The sequence below is a fragment of the Vombatus ursinus genome, unplaced genomic scaffold (assembly GCF_900497805.2).
Source record: "Vombatus ursinus unplaced genomic scaffold, bare-nosed wombat genome assembly UNPS02014786.1, whole genome shotgun sequence".
Taxonomy (NCBI): domain Eukaryota; kingdom Metazoa; phylum Chordata; class Mammalia; order Diprotodontia; family Vombatidae; genus Vombatus; species Vombatus ursinus.
In genome coordinates this window covers 28,086,379-28,106,491 of record NW_020954564.1, presented here as the reverse complement: position 1 = coordinate 28,106,491, position 20,113 = coordinate 28,086,379, and the positions used below count along the sequence as shown (strand labels likewise).

Sequence of the window (20,113 nt, the reverse complement as noted above, 5' to 3'; positions counted from 1 at the left end):
GTGTAGTTTATTTCTTTATTTACTTTTAAAGAGAGAATAACCGAGATGAGAGCCATCCTTTCTCTTACTTGTCCATGTGGCTCTAGCTTGTCTTCAGAGAACAATGAAAAGAGCATTGGCCCAGGAGTCAGATGACCTGGGCTTTTGCTAGTCCTGCCCCCATCATTCATTTCATAAATATTTATTCCAACTAGATCTTCCTTTCAAAGGTCTATGATTTTCTTGGTGTGGATACTTTCTCCCCTCAAGGCAATCATAACCTGTTTACAGAGTACTAAGTGTTCTTTGATAATTGCTTTGGATGAAAAAATCAATCATCCTGCAGTCCGCTGAGTGCTGAACCTCTCTGGACTCCATCTAGTCTCAGTCGATAGACCTATGTCCACTACTGGGCTTGTCCTTGAAGCTTTTCTGGCTTGGAAGGACCTACTAGAGCTTGTGCTTCTGGGGCCTTGCATCTGAGGTCACATTTCAATGCAACAACAGCTCACTTCCACTTGAGTGTGTATAGATGTACATCATGATTGATTGTATTTCAGGTTCTGCATTTATATTGAGTATTTTGAGTATTTTAAATTGAGTCTTCTGGCTTGCATTGCAACCACTTGGTTCCTAATCTTGCATCCTACCTTAGTGAAGCCCTCAAAGAACTTATTCACTTAGTATAAAGGCTAAATGCATTTATAAAAGTGAAATTGAAGGTAACCTGTAATCATGTTAACATCCCAGTGGCTAAAATGTCAACAGGAAACCCTGAGGGGAGGTAGGAGGTAGCATCACCTTCCCTTAGATCATAATGGAAATAGCCTGGGACCCTGAACTCAAGAGCTTTGGGAACAGCAGTGCCTGCCTCTCCCTATCTATCCCCCAACCACCTGCCCTATTTCTAGCAGTAGTGCTGCAGCCATCATTGAGGGCAACAATTACTGTGGTGAAGGGGCCCACCTTCCTTTCTAACACCAATGCTGGTCATCTGCCACCAATCTTTGAATAAGATTAAGAACTCCAGGAGTGGCAGCACCTTCCAGAAAACCCATCTTGCTTCCAACCCACCTCCCCTAAATCATTCAACCATGAATGGAATTCAACCATTGTGGAGAAGAGGACTGACACTGCTTCTATGAGTGCTGAAACCATAGCTACTGAAGACCCAGAGAAGAAAGTTTTTGCCACCAAAGTCCTTGGCACTGTCCATGGTTCAATATCAGGCTCTCATATGATTTTATCTGTGGAAATGATATTAAAAAAGAAATATTATTACTATCTGCTTTGCCACCACTCCTATGGGACCTTTCCATCTGACTCGCAGCTGAAATCTAAATGTGTTGTTCTCACTTTGAATGTGAGCTCCTTGAGAGAGCAGACTGTCTTTCCAATTTATATTCCCAGTGCTTAGCACATGGCTTTCCACATACTTTTTTATTTATTTATTCATTCATTCATTCACTCTTGGTTCTCAGAGATTGGACAAACATACCCAAAGGTTATTTTGGCAGAGGAGTGCTAGCAAACGTTCTTGGTTTCCAAGGTAAAAGGAGTAGAAAAAATTGCCCGAGCTCCATCTGACCATGTCCAGTGTTGACTATGAATGTTTCATCTTGATTCTGTCTTTCTTCTTTCTCCATTCTTCCATATACTTACCCAGACTGATCAGTTCAAAACTCCTGATGTGGTCAAATTCAGATGTTCTCCAGCTCAAAACCCAGTTCTTCCAGGGCTAGCAAAATGTTCTCTCTCTGGGACTAAAAACTCAGGTTACTAGTTAGGGTTTTAGACTTGTACCCTGCCTTCAGGGAAGTCTGTCCAAATACCTGGTTATATAAGTACATATAGAATATTTATTCTATATAATATGTACAAGGTAGTTTAAGGAAGTAGAGTACTAGCCATTGGGAGTAGGGAGGGGGAATCAGGAATGACTTCATATAGGAAAGGAATGCTTGAACTGAGTTTTGAAAGGAAGTAACAGATTCTATCAGGCAGAAATGAAGAGGGAGAGCATTCTAGACATGGGAGATGGTCAGTGCGAAGGCACTGGAGATGGAATGCTATGTGGAAGGGTCAACAAGAAAGCCAGTTAACCTGAACTAAAGAGTGTGGGAAGTGGAGTGTATATAATAAGGCTGGAAAGGTAGTAGCCAGGTAGAAAAGGACTTAAAAAACTAAACAATAGAGTTTTTATATTATCCTTGAGGCAATATGGAGCCAATGGAGTTTTATTGAGCAGGTAAGTGCCATGATCAGGATTTTGCTTAAGGAAAATAATTTTGTAACGTATTTGAATGAAGAAATGGAGTGGGGAAAAATTTGACCCAGGCCAACCGTTAAGGTTGTGATAGTCCAGGTGAGAGGTAATGAGGTCCTGAACTAAGGTGGTAACTGTGGTAGTAAATAGGAATATTCTGATAATTCTTTCTTTGCTTTGGATGATAGTATCATATAAGATTTAAATCTAGAAGGGACCTTAGAGATCATGGAGTCTAAGCCCTCTTTTTTATAGATGAAGAAACTGAGGCCCTGAGAATTGAAATGACTTATGGAAGGTTGTGATTCTTATGTCTTCTTATATTTCTTTGTAATCTTCAAATCAATCAGTAAGTATTTATAATATACGTCTGAGAGAGTACCCCTGAGATTACTAGGTCTGTTTTCTATGAGTTACCCTACCAGGAGGTGCACTAGACACAGAGAAAGCCTGTTTGTGGAAAGAAGCCAATCAGGAGCCTGCAATGACACACCTTTGCTGATGTTCAATGACTGACCTTGCTGAGCTTTGCACCCCAAACTGGCCTAAACCAGCCTTTTGGCCAGCTGTTCCCGCAAGACATCCTGATTCTGTGTCCCACCTGTTCCTGGGAAAGACCGTCCATTCTTTACCCTAACCCATCCCCAAACCTCCTCTTTGTGGTTGGTTTTCAAGCATACAATGCCCCTGCCTCTCCTAGGCTTCGGGCTCCCTTGTACTTTGTATTGGGGTGCCTTGGCACTAGTGTCTGATTTTCCTCTTAATAAAATTTTTCTGCTTTTAACTAAGCTTGAACTCCTCTGAATTTTCACAGTTGATACCTCCTATGTGCTAGGCCATGGGGATATAAAGACAAAAAAGTAACATCTGATGCCTTCAAGAAGCTTACATTCTACAGCATGTACATATATAAGCACATAAAATACAGAACAAATTCACATATACTGTAAAACAATGCAGATAGATAATAAAATACAGAATAAGTTCAAAAATACAAGATTATGTGGTGGAGTCACCAGCACCTAGGAAGATCAGTAAAGGCCTCATGGGGGGGAAGAAAAAAAAAGAAAAAAAAGAAATTTACAAGATAACTTTATTATATACTTAAAAGGAATAGCAAGTAGTACATAATAGATTTGCAGTTTCATGTGCAATCATCTTTTTTTACTTTTAATTAATTTATTTTGATTTATCAACAATCACTTCCATAACCTTTTGAGTTTTAAATTTTTCTTCCCCTCCCTCCCCACCTCCCTCCCTGAGACAGCATGCAATCTCACATAGGCTATACATATACATTCCTATTAAACATATTTTCACATTAGTGATGTTGTAAGTAAGTATTAGAACCAAGAGGAGGAACCACCAGAAAGAGGAAACAAAACACAACAGAAAAAGAAAAAAAAATAGCAAATAGTATGCTTCAATCTGCATTCAAACTCCATAGTCCTTTCTTTGGATGTGGATAGCATTTTCCATCATGAGGCCTTTGGAGATGTCTTAGACGCTTGTATTGCTGAGAAGGGTTAAGTCTATCAATATTAGTCATCGCACAACGTGGCTGTTACTGTAGACAACGTTCTCCTGGTTCTGCTCGGTTCACTTAGCATCAGACCATACAAGTCTTTCCAGGTTTTTCTGAAGCCAGCCTGTTCATCATTTCTTATAGCACAATAGTAATCCATTACATTCATATACCACAACTTGTTCAGCCGTTCCCCAGTTGATGGGCATCCTCTCAATTTCCAATTCTTTGCCACCACAAAAAGAGCTACTATAAATACTTTTGTACATGTGGGTCCTTTTCCCATTTGTATGATCTCTTTGGGATACAGCCCCAGAAGGTGCAATCATCTTTTTTATTGTACTATATTATGGAAATGCTTGTTTTATTCCATAAATTTAAAACTTAATAATTTTTTTAAAAAATGAAGGTAATGTATAAGCTAAGCATTGAGAGAAACCAAGGAACTAGGAGGTAATATATTCAAGGCATGCAGATAGCATTTGCAAAGGCAGGGGAAGGAAGCAAGGAGTATCTTGTGTGAGGTACGGCAAGAAGGTCATTTTGCCTAGGCAATGGAGTCCCTGAAAATAATTTTGTCATCTATTTGGATGATGAAATGGAGTGGGGACTGGTGTAATTGTGCAGGTGAGAGGTAACGAAGTCCTGAACTAAGGTGGTAACTGTGTTTAGTAAATAGTGTCAAATGTGAAGGCATTAAATGTTAGAGAAAGTATTTAAGGATCCACTGCAGTTTGTGGGGTAGTGTGAGGTAACCTGGTTAGACCTGTGCTTTGAGAAAATCATTCTGTTAGTTGTTTGAATATTTGTCTTTTTTGGGGAGCGGTACACAAGCTAAGTAACACAAACATTGTCCACTATCTCTAATGGAATATCCCACTAGCACCAAAAAAGCTGATCTACATCCCATTTTCCAGATATGGAAACTGAAGCACATAGCAATTTGTGGAAGGTCACAGCATATTAGTGGACGTTGAGGTTTGAACCCTAAATTCTGCGCTTGGCTCACAGGTGGCTTTCATCTCTAAGCTCAGCCTTCCCGCTCCTTTCTTCTTCTGATATAGGGGCGGGGTCCTAGCTAAACTGTCAACTACCTCTCTCTTCTGATTGGTTAACCCAGCCCTTGTTACCACTAAGCCCTCCCCAACAGGGGTGCTGTCAGTCAGGCAAGGGGAGGGGTGTGGTGTTTGTCACGCCGGCGCCTCGCGGCCTTGGGTCCCGAGTCCCGCCCATTGCCGCCGTACGCAGGCGCGGCGCTCCCTCTACACCCCGCCCCCCACCCCAATCTAGACACAGAGAGTCACACACGAGGATTTGCGAGTGCGCGCAGGCGGGCTTGGCTGCGTGTCTTGTGGTGGAACGGAGGAGCTTGAGGAGAGAGGAGAGAGGAGAGGGGTGCTGGGAGGGGCGAGGAGACTGGGGATGGGTCTGGCCCTTCTTCCCGTGGTGTGAACGCTCCCCCCCTCCCCGCGCCCCTCCCCCTACGGAGCTCCGCCCCCTCCTCTACGAACCCCCAGAGGGCGGCTCGTGCCCCTAGCTCGTTCGGTCAGTCTGAGTCAGTCAGTCAGTCAGTCAGGACGCGCGGGGCGGGGCTGAGGCCGAGGCCGGGCCGGGCTGCTGAGGAGGGAGGGGAGGAGCTGCCGCCTCCTCGGCCAAGGGGAAGGAGCATGTCTGCAACTAGAGCCAAGAAAGTGAAGATGGCCACCAAATCCTGCCCGGAATGTGATCAACAGGTGAGCGCCCCTCGTCGGCTCCCCGGGCGGGGCCGGGAGCTGCGGCCAGGCCGGGCGGGCCGGGCGGGAGGGGGCTCGCGAGCGGCGGAGCGCGTGCAGGGACCGGGGGTGGGGTGGGAGGGGGGGCGCGAGGCGGGGCGCGGGCGGCCGGAGGCGGGGCGCGGGCGACGGTTGGCTAGCGGCCGTTGGGGCTGGGGAAGGGGCCGGGTGACCGATCCCGGTGGCAGCAGCCCTGGTCCCTTGGCTTTGGGGGCTGGGACAGGATGGAGAGGTGGTCTCTGGGCTTGGCTCGCGTTCCCATCGGGGTGCCCTGGGGCTCCCCAATTTCCCTAGGGTAGCTTGGGCGAGACCCCGCGGAGGAGGGGGCTGCTGGGACGGAGGAGGAAGCCAGGTCGCAGAAGTGGCTTCCGTCCCCAACTGGGATCTTGGGGGGGGGGGAAGGGTTGTCCTGCGAGCCCCCTAGGTTAGGGATCTTCCCCTCTATCCTGGGGACTGTCCCCATCCCCGTATGGGGAGGTCTACTCTGAGTAGGCAAGACTCGTGTGATCTTTGGACTGGCTTTCCTCCCACCCGGCACATAGGTTTGTCCACCTTTTCCCCTCCCCCTCCTGGTTTTTTTTGGGGGGAAGGGGGTTAGCAAACGACGTACCTACGACATGCATTTATTAAGCACCTCCTAAGTCCAACTCACAATGCCTGGTGCTGAAAGAGAAAGAAAAATTAATTAAATTAAGCACATAATGTGTTAAGCTCCTGCTGAGCACTGTGCTAGGTACTGGATGAGATGCTGAGTAAGATTCTTGCCTGCATAGAGCTTACTGTCTTAGAGGTGGCTTAGATTGGGGGGAATGAGACGTGCACATACATAAATGGAATACAGATAAAATAGATTAAGTGGAATATAAAGGATTCAGAGCTGAAAAAAGACCAGTAGAAATTGATTCAATAAGCATTTATTCATTAGATAATTTAAATATAATCTAGTCCAACTATGTCTTTCAGTAGTCCTTTCTGGAGGGATTAAAGGACTTGCCCAAGATAACACAGGTTTTACAGCTGGAATTCAAACCTATGTTTTCTGACTCCAAATCCAGTGTTCTTTCTAAGCTGTTTCAGATGGAGACATGTAAAATAGAGCAAATACTATTCATCCCATTCTGGGGAGAAGTCACCCTGTAAATAGTTACCACATGGTGTTTAGGCTTGGATAGCCCTTTCATTGTATAACTGCTAGCCCTGAGTACCTTGCCTTTTTGACTGTTTGGGGTCTGAAGGGCACTTTGTCTACTTTGCTAAAAAAAAAAAAATGGCTGTAAGCCGGCAGGTTGGTCTCTTTACATGCAGGTGGTTTCTAAATGAACATTTAATGCCCACTGTCCTGTGTACTAGAATAAATGCCAAATATCTGTTACTTTAATCTAGGCCCCCAGCACCGATTGTGCACTCTTGCCACATTGGGTTGCTGTGTTCAGTTTTAAAATATGTAAGGGGTTGGCTCAAATATCTTGCCCTTGTGTGACCTGGGTGGTCACTTTAATCTGACATCATAAGCCACAGTTAATGGGCTTTAACTCTGAGCTTCAGTGAATTTTGAAGTCTGTATTCTCTAAAGTGAATGAATGACTTTACATCCCTAATTTTTGAATGGGAATTCCTTTATATCATGCCACTTATGCTTACCCACTCGAGTTTTAAGGTTTCTTAGATGTAAAAAAATTCTCATTTAAGGTGTTAAAAACATAAATTAATCACTTTTATATGATTCTTTTATTGAATGATAAAATGCAGGTTTGAGTATCTTTCTCTAGTACCACTATGGAATATTTTCAAAATGACCCCTTTTGTCCTCTTTTTTTCTTTACTCTTGCCTCCAGTAATTTTCTTGCAGCTATTTTCTGAAATGATCTTAGAGACTTTTAAAAGCTAAGTACAGTACATACTTTTAAGGAGAAATCTTGTGGGCTGACAGTGATTCTGTAATGTTTTCTTTCAAGATCTAATATGGGCATTTGGTGGAAATGAGTATCAGAGAAAGGTTGAGCAGTTTGTGTAGTTCTGTTATTTGTCAGCCATACCAGAATGGAGATCATCTAGCAACATACAAATGATTTAGTAGTTTTACATTCATGGTTTCCAGAGCAAAGAATTTCCGTTCCTACTATTTTTTTAATGGACAAAACAGGGGAGGGGGAATATTAATAAAATTCTGACTCATATTTTGGCATGCTTTATTGCCTTTGCAAAAAAGTTATTTCCATATTAAATCGTTTCCATTTGTTCTGGTTAATTGTGTAGAGGTTTAAGATTCGTGTGGTATGCATTATGTGTTCCTGCTTATGTAGGGCACAAGTCTTTGCAAATTCTGACATGTTTTATTTGGCATAAAGCAATGTTTTAGGGAAAAGTAGCATACCTGTTTTTAGTATCCTGACTGGAGAAAGCAATAGAGAATTTCTAAGGACGACTTGGCCTGAGTCCTTATAAGTAATCAAAATAGTGTTGTTAGGAATTCTTATGACAAATCACAGAAATAACTGTTGCTTTTTCAAAGTGGTATATTAACTGAATTTGTTGTGGCCTTTCATGTAAGAAGGGAGGTCCAGATGAGACTTGCCATTGTTTTTTAAAAGCTAGTGTATCTGTTAATTTACATGACATATTTAGGAGCTAAGAACTAAGGAAAATAATTCATTAAAATAAATTTGTATTGGAGTATATAGTAAATACTATCTTATGGAGAGAAGATGCTGGGGAGAAAATATCTAAACTTTCTAGTATCTTCATGTAATCCTTTGCTGTGCTGGTATATTATTCCTTTATTTGAATGTAAGCTCTATGAGGACAGGGACTGTGCCTTACCTAAATTGTGTTTCTCATAGTGCTTAATAAATGTTGTTAAATGAGTGAATAATTCTGATTTGAAATATTCTTATCTTACTATGCTTTCTAGAGCAGATAAACTATAAAAAAAAGTTTTTTCTGTTTTAAATAGGTTAAAATAGTATGGAGTGGTTTTTTGATTATCCTGAGTTGTATCACAGACCAGTACATGTCGTTTCTGATTCTATTACGTTTAACTAAAAATCCTTAATCTGAAACTGTCTCATTTAAATATATACACGTATGTGGTTTTTGTAAATTCAGGAATGCATACTATTAACTACACAACAAAAATATCTAAAGTACAAAGGCTGAGCAAACAGAACCACAAGTTTTCATTTTCTTTGTAATATCATCTTTGCTAACGTTTTTTTCTGAAAATGCAAAACAGACAAATTTAAACTTGTAACATTTAAACCCATAATGCTTTTCATCCTGAAAGTGTTTCCCGTCCATTAACCACATAGTCTGCTGAGCCAATTTTGTGTATTCAAGATTCTTGTCAGCTCTCCGGTATCTGTACTTGTGGGTATATTTCTGTTTTTCCTTTAGACTTTTTTATAGAGCAGCTTTTTTCCATTTAAGTGATGTTCCATTTGACATATAGCAAACATTAAATCTCTTCCATGGAAAAGAAGTTAGGACTCTTAGCAGGGCAGAATTTAAATGAATCACTCGGTAATGTGGTTATTTTATAGCCTTGACTTTTTAATCAAGGAAGCAAAATAAAACCAACATTTTTTCCTTGTAAAATTTATTTACCAGCTGTACTTTGGAAACTGAAACAAAATAAGTAGACTGTAAGGAATTGGTAAAGCCATATTCATACCAAAAATAATAGTAATGTTTTGGGTTTTTTTAAAAAAGCCTGATAATGTGCTAGTGTACTTCATTAATTTATTATTAGCATCAGTATTTAAATTTTAAGAATTTTTGTTGTAGGAAGTTACCCCATCTCCTTTTATAATTAACTGTATAATAGCAGATGAATATTATCTGTCTTGCCTGGCAATCTATGATAGGTTATTTTATCAGAGGCCTGTAGGAGATCATTCTGTTGCTTAAGGAAAAAACAGTATCTTCTCAAAAACTTGGTTAAGAAAAGCTTTAGAATGTAGCAGCTCTGAAATACAATGTTATTTGACCAAGAAATATATAATTTTATTGATAAGCATATAGGTGGTTAGTTTAACAATAAAAATTTGAAGGAAAACCAGATTAACATATATGTACATTCTGAATCTCAAAGACAAATTTGGGCTTTCTCATCTGTAGTAGTTGGTGGTGTTACTGAATATGGGTTTGTCTAGTTAGTTTCCTTATGTACAAGAAAGAGCCTGAGTTAGAATGTATTGAGATGGATTAGTGCAATAAAAGACTTGCTAACTGGGAAAAGATCAACTCTTAGCAGAACACCCCCTCCTTTTTTTTTTTAACCTTCTTGGAGGTCATTATTTTTTTTTTAAGTTTAATAAATACCTGAGTTCATTATTGAAGTACTGAAATCATTTAATCCAACTTCATTATTGAGGAGCCATATTTCATGTTCAATAACTGACTATTGAACTTTTGAGAAAGCTGGAATTAAATTATTTTAGAGTCAATTGTTGAAATAATTTTTCTTAAATAGAAACCAAAAATAACCTTGTTTGATAGTCTTAAGCAAAGTTTAAAAAAAAAAATCTGCCAGAACTGTAATTAGCTTAATTAGACCAAGTATTTACATAAGATTATAAACCATTCTGTAAATACATGAAGAAAAAGCAGTAATATAACTAAGCCTATCAAAGGCAGAACAGCAGGAGAATGGGTTTCTTTACAATGTGAATTGCAGTTTTCTAGCTATAATCATTTTGCTGGTAGTACTTTAGTTTGTTTAGATTAATTTCTTTTATATGGTAGTAGTTTTTGGTGAAAAGTCCATGTTGTCAGGGCTAGCTTAGTGGAAACATATTAGTGGAAAGATAATAGAAAAAGAAAATTCCCTGAGTGTTTCTCCTTTAGTGATTTTTAGATGTGAGGAAAGTCTTGTTTCAAAATTTAAAAATGTGTTTCCATTTTTTTCAGGTTCCTGTTGCATGTAAATCATGCCCCTGTGGTTATATATTTATTAGTAGAAAGCTCTTAAATGCAAAACACTCAGAGAAATCACCATCTTCTGCAGGTAACTCAGGCTCTTTGCTATTTATTTTCAGATTGGTGAAATTATAAATGAATTTTTGTGAATTTACTTAAATTAAGCCTCTGGTAAAATTACTGTAAATTTAGAAATCAATTAAAGTGTTTCTTTGACATAAATTACTCTCTATGAGATCTGTATGTGGCATTGATACTGGTTTGTTTGGTTTTTTTAAATGTTAACTCCTGCAGTGCTGGTAAAATGTCTCCCAGAAATGTTTTTTTCCCGTAAATTCTAGTCTGAAAATTAATGAATGTGGAAGAAAAATTTCTAGTTTTTGATATCTGATAAGAAATTTCAAAGTACTAATTAGTGAACTCCAAACTATATATGCAAGGGATGAACATATCAGAACACCTTTCTTTTTGAGAGAGTATAGCAGGGAAGGGTGGAGGGAATAGGGCTTTTTATGAATGTAAACATCCTAGATCTCTACATATAGTTGTGTTCAGTAGTTTCTTTAAAAGATATTTAATGTGAACATGGAAAAGGGTGATATTTGAAGAAGTTCTGTGATATGTTGTAAAATGATCTTAAATATTAGGCTCACCTAAAATGAGGTATATCTGAAGCACCTTTGAAGCATGGTGGTGTTGTACAACTCCAAAGGGCAAATTATCCCCAAAATATTTTACTTGGAAAGGTTAATCTATCTTGAATTACTTTTATTCTAAATTTTATGTTTTAGAAAATGATTTTTCCCATTAATCACAACTGACAGTAAAATTATTCAATACCATATTCTTTCACTGTGGTGGGATCCTTTACCTCCTTTCATTGTGATGATAAATAGACTGCCATCTTGGACTGATGGAAAATCATCATCCTATTTAGTAGAACTGACTTCATTGCTTTGCATTGCATCATAAGTTTTAAGAGAAGAAATCAGTGAAAGCTGAAATAGAGGAGGCTTTATTGAGGAGGTAGAAATTGAGCTAGACCTTGTAGGATGGATGCTGATGTAAATAGGAGAGAAGATGAAGAGAATTGCTGACAAGAATAACAGTGTTAACAAAGGTACTAAGGAGGTAATAAGTAAAAACTGTTTAAGGCATAGATATTGGAGTCAAAGGTAAGTGTTGTAGAGCCATGGAAAATAAAGTTGGCAAGGTAGGATGATGGAACTAGATTATGGAAAACCTTAAAAGCTAAGCCGAGGAGTTCAGACTTGATATAATGGACAGGGAGGGGCCACAAGTGGCTTTTGAACCAGAGTTGATAAGAATTGACCTATTTAGAATGAAAGGTGAGTGTTGTAAAGGGGTAGAAATAAAACTGATTAGGTAGGAGGGAACTAAATGTTAGAGGACTTTAAAGGCTAGACAGAAGAGTTTATACTTAATATGTAGTAGATAGGTTTCTGAGTAGGAGTGTGGCATGAAGTAAGTGGTACTTTACATAAGAAGATTATCTTATCATTGGAATAGTTTAGATTAGAAGAGCCAGCAAGGGGGGGGCAGTGCTTGAAATAATCCAAATATAAGGTGATGAAGGCTTAGACTAAGTAATAGAGAAAGGTAAATCCAAGATTTCGAAGAAGGAACTGACAGGACCATTATAACAGAATAGATATAGGGGATAAGGGACAGTAAAGAGTCACAGATGACTTACATGGTTTCTAAATTGGGGGGGGCCAGTGCTGGACAAATTGTGGTACTGCTGACAGAAATGGCATAGCTTATAAAAGAGCTGGTTTTGTTAAGGGCAAAGAGATGTTGAGTTTAAAATGCCAGTAAGACATCTATGTGGAGATGTGCTGTGGGTATTTGGAAATATGAGACAGAGATTAGGAAGCAATTTTTTAATTTGGGAATCATGTAGTGATCTTATAAATTACTGTGGCAGCATTTGAGTTCCCTGGGAGGAGTGAATGTAGACAACGTAAAGAATAATGAAAAAAGGAGATAGAGAAGAGTTGGTAACATAAGTAGAACCAGAAAAATATAGTGTATTAGGAAGCTTGATCTTTCTACAGTCACAATATCTCTCATATCCAGCCCTTTCTCTCTTCTTATACAGCTGCCACCTTACTTCAGGTATTTTTCACCACTAATCTAAATTATTGCAACAGCCTCCTAATTAGTTTCCCAGCCTCAAGCCTTTCACCACTCTAGACCATTCTGTGTACTGTTGCAAAAATAATTTTCCTTGAGCACATGTCCAGCCATGTCACTTGCCTACTCAACCAGCTTTAGTGGCTTTGTATTGCTTCCTTTATTTAGCTTTTGAAGCCTTAGATAACCTGGCCTCCACTGTCTCCTTCATTCACTCAGTGATCCAGCCAGATTTGCCTTCTTTCTCTCCAGTCTCTGTATGCCTTTACTCCGTTAACTTTATGTTTATGCTTTGTGTATTTTTATATGTACTTATCTCCCCTTTTATAATAAGTAAGCTCATTGAGAATAGTCTTTCTATGTATTGAGCACAGTGCCTGGTAAGTATTAGGTGCTTAATAAATATTTGTTGATTGACTGATAAAAGTATCAAGAAAGAATATATGAACAGTATTGAATGTCAATCGTGTGAATAAATCCATCTGTGAATGATAATCAGAATTTGAGGGTAAATTTTAAAAATAAATCACTTAAATTTCCAAAGGGGCCCTGGAATCATTGATTAGATGAACTATAAAATATCATTTTTTGAAAATAGGCCATGGAAATTATTTTTCAGTAAGTCAAAATTTAAACTTGGTTATTTAATTATAAGTATACTTTCTGTTAGAGTTGAAAAATGAAACTCACATCTTCAGTTAAATTTAACTGATTTTGAGTTATGGGAGGCTCAGGTATTTAAAATACATTGACTATAAGTTGGGAGGAAGTGGGGAGAGGGAAGAAAACTTAGAGGTATGGAATTTGGTCTAGATGAAAATGTAAACATTAACGAAATCCAGTCTCACAGGGTAGGGTTGTTCTCTCATGTGTTAATTCATTTTATGTGTGATTTTACCTACTGCCTTCCCTCTCTCCCCATCCTCTTTGGGGAGAGGAAGAGATGAAAAGAAATAATTGAAGCTGCCAAGAGTTTCTAAACTTTTTGGTTGTTGTATGATAAATGGAACCAAATTTTTTCTCTCTTTATGTATTGATATGAGAATAAATTGTTCTTTGGCACATTCCAGTGAGAGCTAAATGCATTTTTCTTTAGGCATTTCCTATTTATTTAGCTCTCTTTTTCTGTAATAGAAAATCCTGAAAAATTATCTTTTCTCTTTTATGGTATTTCTTCTCTAAAAATGTATTTTGCAGTGATCAATTTAAATAATCTGTTGGAAAATAGGATTATTAGAATGAATAGATCATTTCCATTTCCTGGAACAAAGAATGATACATGCTTTTTGGTTCTAAGACTTGAACTTCATACACTTGTAATGAGAATCTTAGAGACTCAGTGATCCACAGAGTGCTAAAACAATGTGGTTTAACTCAGTTTATACCAACTACCTCAAAGTAATTTTTATTTATTTTCTCATTTGAAATTAGGATAAAAGCTGCCCGTCATATATTTACGTGGAAAAATGTACCCTGTACCTGGACGCATTTTAAATGAAAGTGTAAATTTGTAGTGCTTTTTCCTTTTCAATATTAATATTAGTGTTAGTGGTAAAATATCACCTGTCATTTCAGTGAAGACTGGCAGGGAAAAATAGCTGCTTGTTTTTGTGGAAATGCTTGGTCAAGGACTAAAATGAAATTACTTATAGCAAATAACTAGTATTGAGAAACATGATCATTCACTATTCATTATAGTTCAGGTTAACCTTGTTTCTGGTTCATATTTTGACGGAGATCTGAAGTTGGGGAGAAAACTGGGAAGTGGGGAATGATTGTTCTTCTTGCCTCCTGTCCACCTCTGCTATTTTGTGTTTGGGAAGAGGTGAGGAGAGGAACATAGGAAGTTTTTGCCTTCTCATAGGGAGATTGGAATTAAACTGGAAAAGAAAGAATTTTTCTCCTTGAAAGATTCCTCTTACCTTAAACATGGTCAGGATCAGGACTAAAGTGAGTTTTTTCTTAACAGGCAGACCATACCTATACTTTGTACTTAGAATCTTTTGAAACACTCTGGGCAATATCCATTGCCATGTAGAAATTTGAGTATTAGGAAAGAGGAATGAGATCCAAGGCAAAAATTTATGATAGCCTTCAAATTTATGACTTTTATTTATCCATACAGAAAATAAGCATGATGCCAAGAGGAGACGAACCGAGAGAGTTAGGAGAGAGAAGATTAATTCTACAGTAAATAAAGATTTAGAAAACAGAAAGAGGTCTCGAAGTAGTAGCCAATCAGATCATATCCGACGAGGAAGAGGAAGACCTAAAAGTGCATCTGCCAAAAAACATGAGGAAGAAAGAGGTATGTCCAAATCTATTATTATTGGAGTAGGGTTTGTTTTTTTAAATATTAAATTAACACTCATGAAACAGTATGGCTCTAGTATAGATCACCAGAATTTAAGAAGATAGTCTGTCATAGATGCTTAATTTTTCATAATAAATTAGACTACAAATGTAGGCTTAAGTCTTGTAGATTCTATGTTCCATAATCATCATATAGCTTATAAAATCAAAAGAAATTTTTTTTTTCTTACTAAAAGTGAAGACATAGAAAGTTGTTCACCTGACATACTTGATTTTGTTGGCTTTCAAGTACAAGGAACAGTTGATGTATGAAAAGTGCTAAACATCCTGTTTGAAATGTTTGGAGTATTTTTTCATATAGCCTAACAAAATAAACTTAAGTAGGGAGACCTTTGTTTTTTTCTTAATTTTCATTGATATGTTTTTGTTTTCACATGTCTCTTATTTCTCCATATACTCCCCTCCCAGAGAGCCATCCCTTACAACAACAACAACAACAACAACAAAAATCCCAGTTCATCGAAACAAAGCACACTTCAACTAAGTTTGACTTTGTTGAGTTGCAGACCCATAGTTCCCCACCCCTTGCCAAGGAGTGGGGGAGGGGGTGAACTTTTTTTTTTTTAAAGTTCTAACCTGAGTTCTGTAGGTTGTTTAGAAGAACTGTGTCCTATGGGATTAAAAAAAAAAAAAAGAATTGCTATTGAGTGTGTTTTTCAGAATGAGGTTTTGAACTTCTAAGTGTTTAGATTTTCATGATAACTAAATTAGAGGCACTTTTTGAAAAAAGTGAAATGTTTTTTGCTTAATCAGAATCTAGTTTTTACTTATAAAGAAACAGCCTGCTTTATGTTTTAAAATTTCACTTATTTATTTAATAAATACTTTCATTGAATCCCTGTTTTTTGTAAGACATTGTGTTAGATGCCTTGGTAGATACAAAAATTAAGATATGGTCCCTCTTTTCATGGAAGAGTTTATTAGGAGAAATAAAATGTACACAAATAACTAGAATATGAAAGTGTAATTATGCATACCATAATATAAAAGTGTAATTATAGGTGCTGTAAACCAACAATGAAATAACATGGATGTTTGGTTCTTTAAAATTAATTTTTAAAATGTTTTGGCAAAAAAAAAAAATCATTTGGCAACATGAAGCTCTACCTTTAGCATAGATTTAAATTTCTTAACTTTTGTAATAAGGAGTAGTACGCTCTATTGCTTTAGGTATTTAGTGTGTACAGTAAAGTCCCTGTGTTCATGAATATTTATTTGGTGATATATATCTTTCAAGTATTGATTAAGTAATACTAGTTTTAACAATGGAGCATTTAGAAAAATTTTGGTTGACTTAATCATATTTGGCCATATTTGGGGGAGCCTTTGCTTAGGTACTTGCATATTTCTTGGATAATTTTATTGGTTTCTTTTGCTTCTACTAGATTCTCTTAGTTGAGTAAAACACAGAAACTGAATGTGCTTCTTGTCTGATGGAATGACTAGGGGAAAAGGCTGTTAAGGTTAGGAAATGTGAAATAGGGTAGAAAAATCAACAGAGAAGGGGGAAATACTGTTTGATACAGAAAACAAAATGGCCCCTTTGATTGTAAAAAGGGATTGTGGCCCAAAGAACAGACAGTCTAGGAGAGCATGTCTGAGAATAGGTCTAAGGAGGGGAAGGAGGGAATCAAGAAAATTTTAGGTCAGTGTAGTGTGAATATCTGTATAGTATTAGGATCTTTGATGTATCCAATCTCTAACTTTTTCTTGATGTGCTAACTTTAAAAAAAAAAAAGGAAGGAGCAAATATTTATTTGGAAATGGAAGATTTTAGGAGTATTTTCAGTTTTCCGAATAGAAGCACTTTTTAAAGAAAAACTGCCTGTTTTTGGAATGAATTAAATGCTTTTTATATTTGTGTGTTTAGATTAAAAACAGGCAAGTAAGTAAATAAAATTCTTTTTATTTATATGGATATAATTGGAGACTTTTAATGAGAATTGTTGCTTTCTAAATCTAGTATATGTTGGCAAGGTCAACTTGTGAAAATGTGTGCTATTTCTGAATATGATAGTTGGTGTTTCACAAATTCTTTAATGATATTACTGATTAGTCAGTTAATTTACTTTCAGTTTTAGCCTATAGTCCTGAACTTCGTATGTATAAACACTTAATATTTGAAACATTTTGAAGTAAGCCCTAACTGGAAAACAAATAATTAAAGTTTCCTTTTAAAAAGTTGTAGGGTAGTTCATTTTAACATGTATGAGTTGAATAAAGCCTAAAGGTTTATTTGAGAAATAGAAATATTTCTAAATGTCCTTCATGTTGACTCTGTTTTAAAAAGGATGGTTAAAGAATATTTTTCAGACTTAGGTTAAATTTATTATTACAGTGTTTAATTAACTCAGGGTTCCCATAATAGAATTACTAACCTTTACCCAACAAAAAGTACTTGAATAAATTCTACATTTTGATTTATTGTGTGGTTTTAATACTTTTAGTTATGTAGGTCTGAAATTCTGGCAGATTCATAATTATTCAGTATAATTACATTACAAAGTTTATTACTGCATTTGAAAAAATGTACCTTCCTCCTGGCATCTAGTTAGTATAGTAGATAGAATATTGGACCTCGAGTCAAGAAAACAGATCAAATTTAGTCACAAGTACTTATTAGCTATGCGACCCTGGACAAGTCTGCTTCAGTTTCTTCATCTGTAAAATGGGGATAATAATAGCATCTACCTCAGGGGATTGTTGTGGGGATAAATTGATTCAATATCTGTAAAGTGCTTTTCAAACTTTAAAGTAAATGCTAGCTATTCTTGTTGTTATATTATTATTATAGTTCTGTTTCATAATTAAGTACTTAAGCGAAAGCAGTATATACTGTAACCCATTCAAAAAAATTTTGTAGTTCTTTTGAAGCACAGGATTTAGAGATGAGGGTAGTGGTGGTGGGGTGCTTTGGGACTTGAATAAGAAAGCTAACATTTATGTAAGCTCTTTAAAGTTTGCAAAGTGTTGTTATGTATATTATCTTACTGACATCATCTAGACTGGCATACCGTATTTTGTAATTTAAATTTAATTTTCAACAGTTGTAGCCTGACAGCAAAGCAAACACTTAATGTACTTTTGAAGCTGTTCTTGCTTGTCAGTGGGGGCCATCCATCATTTTGGGGAGATGAAATCCATCTTAATTTAAGACCTTGGAGTTTATAATTTGGAGAGAGAAATATTTTAATTTTGGTAGAGAATGTGTTGTAATTTTAGTGAGTAAGTGTTCATTGTCTTTTAGGTTAAGGAGCCTAAATTTTAAGTTATCACATATCTTCAAAACTGGTTCCAGAAAATAACTAAACATTTTAAATATTCATTGTTATATAATGATTCTTTAATTCAAGGTTTAGTTCTAGAACATAGCATTAATAACACACAAGATTTTATATCTACTTAATTAGTGCTTTAAGGGGCTGTCTGATTTTTAATTATTGAATTTAGGACTAAACATGATGTTTTAACTTTTTTCTTTTAACAGAGAGACAGGAAAAGGAAGTTGACATCTATGCTAACCTTTCTGATGAAAAGGCTTTCGTATTTTCAGTCGCCTTGGCAGAAATAAATAGAAAAATTATCAATCAAAGACTTATTCTCTAATACTTGTCTGCAGAATTGCTGGAACTTTCTTCAGGACTACATCAACAAATTCTTAAGGACTCTCAGGAGTACTCTGCCTGCATCTACAAAGGCCATTGATTCTTTCCTCCCCTCCCCCCTACCCTTTTATCCTTCACATCATTTAGCCTGTGCAACACTTTTGGAGCAGAGTTGTAGACTTGGACTTTCCTGTGTCTCTCTTGTTTACCAAGAAACAGTGTCAGTGTTTCATGTCTGGAATATGTGACTACATTTGGTCTTTCGAAAATATATGCTGGATGAACGCAAAGGGGGAGAGAAGTGAGGGAAGAGCAGGGAAATAAAATGCTTGATAGCATTTAGATTTGCCACCAGAAATGAAATATTTTAAATACTTTCAGAGAAGAGTGATTTTGCTTTTTAAAATATATTTCAGATTTTTCAGCTCTAACAGTTTACATATGTACAGTTCATCTAACCTTTAATAAATTGGTAATTGTTATTTTATTGAACTGAGTATTAAGAGAATATATAATGTAATTTTTCTCTTAAAGTAAGGTTTGTTTTTGGCCTTTTATTTTTATGGTTGAAAGTCTAGGGTCTAGTTTGTATCCTGGTGATGCTTCTAGACAGCTAGTTGAGAAGTTGGGTGATACTTGAAGATAATTATTAAGGATATGTCGTACAATTCAGAAATACCACCATGTTCTCTTGAGTATGATTTATTTCTTGGTTGAACAAAAGTTTTTTGTTTTTCTGCTCTCAAGTTGGTGCCTGTTAACCTAAATATAAATTATATTTATTATAGACAAAATGTTTCATGGTTATTCATTTTTAAGCAGTAATGTTTTGTCTGGATGGATTTATATCCAGTATCCTCAAAATGATTAAAATGTAACAACCTCATTCTCTGGAAATGACTCTTAAGGTAAAACTAAGAACATAGTTTTTATTAATAATATTGGTCAGCCTTTTGTTCTAGTGAAGATTGTCATATGTATTTTCATTTCTTATGTTTTTGCGATGTGTGAAATGTTAAATTGTTATAGCTTATCTATTTTGCACTAAATGCTATTAAACTCTTTATCCATAAACTTAATGATTTAACATATCCAGTCCTCAACTCTTTCTTTTATAGAATCCAAATTAATGTGGTTTATATTAAGGTCAATGAATAAAGTTAGGAGTCTGGTTGTATCTATACCCAACCACTTTAGTGCCTCTTCTGCTCCATTTCAACAATAGTATTTTGTGTTATGGGTGGGGGGAGAGGAGTATATCCTAAAAAACAATCTGCTTCATTTTTCCGTTATTGTAGTAACCAGTAGAGGAAATAGATTAGACTTCTCTCAAAGTGGTGCTAATGCATAATTCTTAAAAACAGAGCTAAAAAACCACTAAGAAAGTCATTTTAAGATCTTCATTAAAAACAGTATTATATAGCAGTTAATGTAACTGTAAAGAAAGATTGCCAGATACAGAAGTGGTTAGTTTAATTTTATCTTATTTTCAGACATTTTTTTAGGAAATAATAATGTA

At 36.7% G+C, this 20,113-nt stretch overlaps 1 protein-coding gene across 1 annotated transcript; it reads left to right on the top strand.

Moving 5' to 3' along the window:
* Positions 1 to 5,073: 5,073 nt before the first annotated feature.
* On the top strand, positions 5,074 to 19,637 carry CUNH16orf87 (chromosome unknown C16orf87 homolog). Its single transcript, XM_027867850.1, has 4 exons — positions 5,074 to 5,503; positions 10,451 to 10,547; positions 14,742 to 14,924; positions 18,477 to 19,637. The coding sequence occupies exons 1-4, from the start codon at positions 5,438 to 5,440 to the stop codon at positions 18,593 to 18,595; spliced, it is 465 nt and encodes a 154-aa protein (XP_027723651.1). The 5' UTR covers positions 5,074 to 5,437; the 3' UTR covers positions 18,596 to 19,637.
* Positions 19,638 to 20,113: the final 476 nt, after the last annotated feature.

Coding starts and splice junctions, on each gene's coding strand:
- CUNH16orf87 (XM_027867850.1), top strand. CDS start 5,438: ATGTCTGCAACTAGAGCCAAGAAAGTGAAGATGGCCACCAAATCCTGC. Junction 5,504..10,450: donor GCCCGGAATGTGATCAACAG/GTGAGCGCCCCT, acceptor CATTTTTTTCAG/GTTCCTGTTGCATGTAAATC. Junction 10,548..14,741: donor GAAATCACCATCTTCTGCAG/GTAACTCAGGCT, acceptor TTATCCATACAG/AAAATAAGCATGATGCCAAG.